At 36.1% G+C, this 8,686-nt stretch overlaps 1 protein-coding gene across 4 annotated transcripts in view; it reads left to right on the forward strand.

Annotated features, from left to right (window-relative positions):
* The window catches only part of invs (inversin), a 32,988-nt gene extending 24,303 nt beyond the window's left edge, over positions 1–8,685 (forward strand). For 3 of the 4 annotated variants that reach the window (XM_079625901.1, XM_079625902.1, XM_079625903.1), the window contains 5 exons: positions 721–950; positions 1,871–2,573; positions 4,424–4,629; positions 6,157–6,261; positions 7,282–8,685. In XM_079625901.1, coding sequence (XP_079482027.1) covers positions 721–950; positions 1,871–2,573; positions 4,424–4,629; positions 6,157–6,261; positions 7,282–7,400 — 1,363 coding nt within the window. In that variant the 3' untranslated portion in view covers positions 7,401–8,685. The remainder of the gene's footprint in view (positions 1–720; positions 951–1,870; positions 2,574–4,423; positions 4,630–6,156; positions 6,262–7,281) is intronic. The other variant, XM_079625904.1, reaches the window with a different exon arrangement.
* The last annotated feature ends 1 nt before the right edge of the window (position 8,686 follows it).

The raw sequence follows: 8,686 nt of genomic DNA on the forward strand, positions 1-8,686 counted from the left end.
CCGACTCTCTAACCGTCTGTCTTTTATCTGTGTTATTCTGCCCGCAGTCTATCCATCTACTCATTCGTTTTTGTTTCCTGCTCTAGGTAAAGGTGTTCAAAACCATGGAGGGAATGTGTAATGCTGTCCTGTTAAACTCAGATATTGACTTGAAAGAGATATTGTACCAACCAATAATCGGAACAAAAAGCAGATGAAAGAGTATTTATTTATCTGACTTTTATCTAGAAAACTTAAATTGACTTAATGAAAATGGGTTGTATGTACACTGCCGTTCAAAAATATTTTTGAAAGAAGAGCTCACCAAGGCTACATTTATTTGATCATACAGGAAAAAGTTTTCTGTATTTTTTCAGGATATTTTTTCAGGATATTTGATGAATTGGAAGTTCAAAAGAACATAATTATTATTTGTAATAGAATATTTGTAACAATGTAAAAGTATAACTGTCAATTTTGATGCACTTTAATGCGTCCTTGCTGAATAAAAGTATGAAAAATAATAATAATTTTGGATCCCAAACTTTTGTACGGTAGTTTAAGTGTATTCGAATATTCGCAATGGCAACCATAACCAGATAATTGACCTAGAACTGACAGCCAGCAGCAAGCGGCACAAAAAACATTAAATAAATGATCCAAGATAGTCATCATCAACAGGATAAATATGTGTCAAGTCAATAAATGTGTGCTGTGTTTTTTTTGTTTTTTTTTCTCTAGGAAGAGGGAGGAGGAACGCAGACGTGAGGCAGAGCAGCAGCTCTCATTGGCTGAGGTGGATCACAAGGAGCGCGTGTCATTGGCTGCTGTCGGAGTGGAAAACCTTTCACTGGATGAAACTGAGCTGAGGTTTAAAGATCCAGTGGCGGTGAAAGGACACAAACACAAAAAGTCCCCCGGTGCTCATAACATTCATTCACAGAGCAGGAGAGAGAAGCAACATAGAACCGGTGAGTTTAGTTTATGAATAAAAAGTAAGGAATAACATGGTGACCTTGAGTGCACATTCATTTGTCAATAAATTCGTATTTTTAAAAATGTATTTAATATATCTGTCTGATAATAAGCTGATAATTATTGTCACGTTATGGCTGCTAACCAATAAACGGCCAATAATACAAATCCTGTAATATTGATATAAAATCAAATAATCAAAAAAAAATTTCATCAAAAATATGATCATCCTCTTGTCAAGGACCTCCATCCTAAAATGTAAAAGGCAGCTATATATTTTCATGTATAAAGAACCAATTTCTACTGTGAAAAATTTGTATTATAAATATGTGTAAAATATTCATTTGAAAGTCTTTAGTTTTTATCACATTAGATTATTTCACTTTTTTCTACTCACTATAATACTCCACTTTTAGGTATATTATTTATTTATTTATTTACTTCTTTTATATATTTTTTCAATTGGTTATTTATTTTTATTAATCATTTTAAGATGTTTATGTCATAAAGAAGTCCATTTGCGTATACTTAATACCTGAGTTCAGCCAGTTGCATTGAAGAATTAGAGCATTTCTGTACATATAGTTCAGGTTTATATCTTGATTTATTTATTCACTTTGATTTAAGTATCTATGTGTATTATTTATTTCATTGTTACAATATTTATTAAAAGACAACAAAGAGGATTTTTTAAGCAACCACCAACTCTTGTCTCTCTCTCTCTCATTGACTGCTACGTTTTTAAACTGCTTACATATGCTTAGTTCTGAAAATCAGTCAACACTTTAGCACATTTGTCTACCAATCAGAATCAAGCATTTAGCAGCACCATAATATTAACAAATAATCTTGTGTTGTGCCATCTAATGTTATTGCACTTTGTCATCTCTAACGAATTGCTTTGTTTCTCTGTCAGAGCGTAAAACGAGAGAGGCCAAAACACCAGACACTTCTCTCCCCCCTGCGACCTCTGGCCTCACGGTGACCCCTCTGAGTACCAAGAAGTGTTCAGGCACTGCAGAGGACGTGTGTGTGATAGAGACGTGTGGCCTAGACACATGCGTATCAGTGGAATGTGGATCCACATATGAGCGCCGATCACCCGCTGGGTCCAGTCGACCAGGCAGTGCCAAACTGGTCCACACAGGAGCCCATGTAGCACCAGGCCACATGGAGACCACCACAACCCCCAAATCAGCAACACATACCAGACCCAGGACTATAGCTGCCCACTCAAAACCAGCGGCCCAGTCTACACTGGGTTACACAGAGGCACCGACAGACGGCGTCTGTAGATCAACGTCCAAGGGGAACAAGCCAGCACCAGACCACAAATCCACAGGAACCCAGCAATATAATGTCTCCAACTCCCCCTCAGAAAGAACCACTGTCACACGACAAAAAGAGAGACGGGCAGAAAGAGAGATGGACAGAGAAAAGGATAAAAGATCAAGGACTGATGGACAGAAAGAGACTGGCAGAGAGAAACAGGAGATGGACAAAGAGAGATGGATGGGCAGAACAAGAAAAAAACAACAGGACAAAGAGAAGGAAATGAAGGGAGACAGCATCCGTTGTAAAAACCAGGCGGCCGTTGTGATACAGAGAGCATGGAGGAGGTACTGGTGTTTTTTCTTCCACTATTTCTCTACTACAATAAATACTTGATTCTGATTGGCCAACCACAACATTCTAAACTCAAAATATTTTTGTATAATGACTGTGTGTTTGACCACTGTCCCTGGAAACTAGTTTACTAAACTAGGCATATTCACGTGCTCTAGTTTTCGTCAGTCGGAATGAATCCAAATCCCATTTCAGATTCTGAAAGTTCTGTTTATATGAACCCTAAAAGTTGCAATCTTATTTACATTTCTGTTTACATGTGCATTACATGTATTCCAAACAAAAGTTAGTGTCCAGTCGGCACATTCAGAACCGAAAAAAGCCATTGCGATGTTGTCTATACTACTGTGAGTATAATTGTACATTTTGCCTTGATAATAATAATTTAATAATTCGTTACATTTATATTGATGACATATCTAAAAATTAAAGCTGGCATTAATGTTAGAAGTAACTATTATTAAAGTAAGCAAATATTAAAATAACCCTGTAGTCAATAATTTTATCCCTTAAAACTCACCTTTGATCACCAAAATGACATTTAAAAGTTTTTCCTTAGAATTTTTTTTCCGTGCCTTAAAAAAGTTTGAATGTAACTCTACACCCTTGCCTCATTTAGTATACGCGGTTCTATGAATATGCAAATTATCCCCGGCTCCATCACCAGCTCAGAGATCCACTCGTTGGCGATCACACTTTGACGGGATTGGTTATAGGGAAGTTTTTTGAACGTCCGAAACACCAGCGATTTTAAACTGTGTTTTTTTGGAGACTGTCTTTGGTTCACTGCAGTTTTAAAGTGAAACTATTCAGCAATGGTGTTGAATTATGAGTTTGCAAATGGTTTGTCTTAAAGCATGTTAAAAACACCACATAGACATATAAACAACGTTAAAACGTTTTCACCACAGGCGGACTTTAAGTAAATATTCAGTCTCGTCCACTGGCCAGTTAGTAAGACATGAGACGTAACATATGCACGTTTTTATGACGTAAAAGGTATGTAAACATATGCATCATGGCACAGCGCATGTGCGCAAATTTGAGAAAATAATCAGATTCAAGCGTTTACATGATTAATTTTTTCCAGTTGATCAGATTATTTGTGGTCTACAACACCCCTTTCAATCTGATCAAAATTTAATTCGGATCAAGCTTAATCTGAACGATTGAGGTGTTTATGTGAAGGCTTTTCCGTCTGATTGAGCCGTCAATATGAATATAAACAGATTATTTGGATGCATGTAAACGTAGCTCGTAGCGTAGCTACTGTGTCTTCTCTCATATCTCATCTCTCCAATTCATATTTTACACATATTTATAATACCGTACTCATTTTTCACAGTATAAATTGGATTTTCATACATGACAATAAACATAAAACTGTACATGTATTTATTGGACAATAAATTGTTAAGTTTAAAACATTAACTGTTTAAATCAAATTTTCCTTTAAATCAACACAGAAAATGCAAGAAAAGTCTGCAGATTCCATCTGTGTCTGCTCATATGTTGCCCACATGTTCCTTGTTTAGTTGTGGCATGGCTTTGTGCCCACCAGCACATCAACACCTCTGAGGGGAGGTCACCAGAATAGGCCTCTTATTTATTTGTGTGTGTGTGTGTGTAGGGAGTCTAATGCAGGCCCATGAGTGCACTTTCTTTTAATGGCTTTACTAAAATAATGGGATTCAGAGTACAAAGAAGGTATATGCACATTCTTCAAGTCCTTTTTATGAACAGTAATGTGGTTTGCTCGTTTGATTGTACATCTTTAATATGCTGTCGCTGCATTTGCTGGTGCGTATGTGCTTGTGAAAGCGTAACATGTTTTTCCATTCAGGTCTTGTATTCGGGGTCGTCTTCGTAAGGTACTGTGCAGGACTGTGAAAGGGGCGGAGTCTGCTGAAGTCACAGCCCTGTTGATTGGCTTATTATGGGAGTGGCCTATCGCTTATGACCACGCCCACCATAAAACTTCTTCTAAAGTTCAAGCTGCTCCTACCAGGAACGCAGGGAAAAAAAGCTCTGTGCTCCAAAATATCTATGGTGAGTGTTATATTACTGTCCACTAGGAGGGAAACCAATTCATATCACAGTTTTAATCATGTTAGGCATGACATGTTAGGTACACATTAAAGAGTTTGTTCATTTTCCCAGCCCTAATTTGCATATTATATAAATAGATAGCCGTTCAAAAGTTTGGGATCGGTAAGATTTTTGTATGTTTTTAAAAGAAGTCTTTATGTTCACCTAGGCCTGCATTTATTTGATTAAAAATACAGGAAAAATACAGTAATATTGTGAAATATTAATACAAATTTAAATAACTGTTTGGAATATATTTTAAAATGTAATTTATTCCTGTGATGGCAAAGCTGAATCGTTTCAGCATCATTACTCTAGTTTTTTGGATGTACATGTCATGTCACATGATCCTTCAGAAATTATTCTAGTATGCTGATTTGCTGGTCAAGAAACATGTATTATTATTATCAATGTTGAAAACAGTTGTAAACATTTTTTGTCAGGATTCTTTGATGAATAGAAAGTTCCATAAAAACAATATTTATATGAAATGGAAAGCATTTATATAGTTTTTTTAATATAAATATATATATTATATTTTTATCCAGCAAGGATGCATTAAAATAGTCAAAAGTGAAAGACATTTATAATGTTACAAAAAATTCTATTTCAAATAATATATTTTTTTTTTACTTTCTCTCTATCAAAGAATCGTGAAAAATCAAATGGATCACTGTTTCTACAAAAATGTTAAGCAGCACAACTATTTTCATCATTGATGATAATAACAAGTTTCTTGAGCAGCAAATCAGCATATAAGAATGATTTCAAAAGGTCATGTGACACTATTTAAGATATATTAAAATAGAATTGTATTTATTTATAACCATATGCCTGATCGCTTGTACAAGTAATTGGATACCTTTCCTTAAATAGCGACTTGATTTGAGTTATGATTCCTGTCCGTAGCTAAGTTTAAAAGTAGACCAAGCATCACTAATAAGATTATTACAGCGGGTGTTATGTTTTTATGTGATGTTCCAACACAGACACACACCATCTCCCCTCCCTCCTTTCATATCAGTTGATAAGGTGGAGTTTCGACCCAGTTAACGCAACTGACCTTCAGCAGACATGAACAGGTGATGATGGCTGAGCAGGCCAGAGACGCTCTCATTCTCAAACACACGCGCACACGTACACGTACACACACACACGGACACTTGTTCCCCTCCCCGCTCCTCCCTGACAGTCACAGCGCTTTGAAAAGTTCATTGCTGTCAGACGGAATGTCGAGCTGTCTCCTCTCGCTCACAAACGCAAACCTCCCTCCCCTCGTCCTGCCCGCCGCTGCCAGATGGACACGCGCTCACACACACCTGCACGTTTGATACCAAACTGTCCAATTCTTGTTATTTTAACAGCTCTAGTGTCAGTCGTGAGTCGTGACGTTAACGTGGAGATATTGATCCATTCAAGTAAAAAAAAAAGAAAATGTGCATGTGACCACATCTAAAGCAATAAACACTGCTGTTATATTTGGTCTAGGTGGCGCCCCGTCCAAAAGAGGGCACTCTCTACGGGCTGCAGTGCTTAAACCACAGAGCCAAAGCCAAGTGCTGCTGGATCTGTCACTCAAAACAAACAAACAGTGTGAGTACTGGGTTTATAATCACTGCTTGTGTTCTTTGGTGGTGTACGTTTTCAGCAGCCATTACTCCAGTCTTTAGTGTCCTTCAGAAATCATTCTTATGATGATGATTTGGTGCTCAACAAACATTTCTTATTATCAAGGTTGAAAATTGCTTAATGTTTTAAGTGTTTGTGGAAACCATGATACACCACCAAATGTTTGGGATAAGATAAAAGAAAAGAAAAGGAATTGCTACTTTTAGTCAGCAAGGACACATTAAAATAATTTAAAGTTACAATAGACATTTAGAACGTTACAAAATATTTCCTTTTAAAAATAAATGCTGGACAATGAATCTTATAGGCCAGAAGGCCAAAAAATCCGGAAAGAAAATCATGGTATCATGGTTTCCACAAAAAGATTAAGCAGCATAAAACTGTTTTCAACATTGATAATAATAGGAATATTAATAATAGGAATAATTGCTAGAAATTGAGCCCAAAATCCGCTTGTTTCTTGAGCACCAAATCAGCACATTAGAATGATTTCTGAAGGATCATGTGACACCGAAGACTGTTATGATGCTGAAAATTCAGCTTTGCAATAGCAGGAATAAGTTAAATTTGAAAATATATTAAAATTAAGTTTTTTTTTAGTGCAATATTTCACAATATTACTGTTTTTAATGTATGTTTGATCAAATAAATGCAGCCTTGTTGAGCATAAAGGCCAATTCACACTGCACTGACAGATGGCGACCAATGGCAACAGCACTTCATCAGGTTTGGTCGAATCAGTGTTACCCGTCAATGTCCGTTGTCATTGGTCGGCACTCGTTTTCGTCATTGAATCAGTGTTTGTCAGGTCGTGGAACGTCTGAGAAGTGACATTCTGTAATCTGGTGTTTGTCTGCATTGGTCAGTGTTTGTCGGTGCAGTGTGCATTGGCCTAATGAGACTTCTTTCAAAAACATCTTAAAAAAATCTTAATTATTCCAAATGTTTGACTGATAGCATGTGTGTGCTTTTCTTTATCCACAGTGAGTGCCGTCGACTGTGTGAGCCTGGTGGATTCTCTAAATCAGGCAAAGCAATACTCTTACCATCTACGCCCATCCAGTACTGGCAGTCAAAGCAGTCAGAACAGAACTAAGAACTAACACCACAAAATGGACTCCCAACTTGTTTTTGTTTTTTACAGGAACTAAATCTCTCTAAGAGACACAGGGATTATATGCACTTCATTTGATGTCCGTTTAAACTATTGCATGAGGTACAGTGAACTCGCATGGTCCGTGTCTGGGTTTACATATGAAATCTGCAGTATCACCTTGATTATTGCAGAGGTTAGAGAGGTTAAAACCACAAACACAACAAATGTATTAGATAACCTTTCATTCTGTCAACAACAGGTCATATACCTGTCGTAAGGGTGACATGCCTTACATAACAAGACCACCTGCATGGGAGACCACTGAGTGTACATTAAAGATGTCACAAGGCTGTTAAACTGCCCATCTCTTTGAAACATACTCATATTTTCAGCCCTTTTCTGATGTTGTCACAGATCTAGGCATTGTATTCCTATACTCTATCGCCAGCCCTATTTTTGAGTGGGTTGGATTATTAATACATTTTATTCATCACTTTTTAAATCATTGTACTCTTCTTTTTTTTTTTTTTTTTTTACTATTGATGTATTATTGTAAAATAAATTTTGTAACAGATACCTTAATTTATGTGTTAAGAAGGGAAAGATTATGCTGTCATTTTTGCTAGAATCATTTTACCTCACAGACTTCGTTCTTAATCCTGAGAGGAATAATTATGCTTGCGTTCAAAAATTGGTGAGATTAATGTTATGTTTTTTGAGACACTCTTATGCTCACCAAGGCTGCATTTATTTGAACAAGAATACTGTAAGCTTTTAAAAACTTTTAATAGTTTAAAATGCAATTTTCCTGTGATGGCAAAGCTTTTACAGCAGTCATTACTCTTGTCACATGATCGTTCAGAAATTGTTCTAAGATATTTGGTTACCATTTTTTCTTGTTATCAATGTTGAAAACAGCTGTGCTGTTTAATATTTATGTAAAAACTGATAGATTTTTTCCAGGATTTGACGAATAGAACGTTAAAGTACAACAGTTATTTGAAGTATTTTCTAACAATATGTCACTTTTGATCAATTTAATGCATCTTTGATGAATATAAGTATTCATTTATTTGAAAAAAACCTTACTGACCCCAAACTTTTAAACGTAGTGTTCCCATTTTTAAATTCAGAATAATTTAAGAAACTTTAAACTGGCAGCAGTTTGTATGTTCCAGAGTAAATAGCATTATTTCAGGAATTCAGTTGATTATGAAACAGTGGGTAATAAAAAAAAAAAAAAATCTCTCCAGGTCTATATTCATAAATGTGCAATAAATCTGAAACCAAATT

The sequence above is a fragment of the Phoxinus phoxinus genome (genome assembly GCF_949152265.1).
Source record: "Phoxinus phoxinus genome assembly, chromosome: 10".
In the NCBI taxonomy this organism is placed as follows: domain Eukaryota; kingdom Metazoa; phylum Chordata; class Actinopteri; order Cypriniformes; family Leuciscidae; genus Phoxinus; species Phoxinus phoxinus.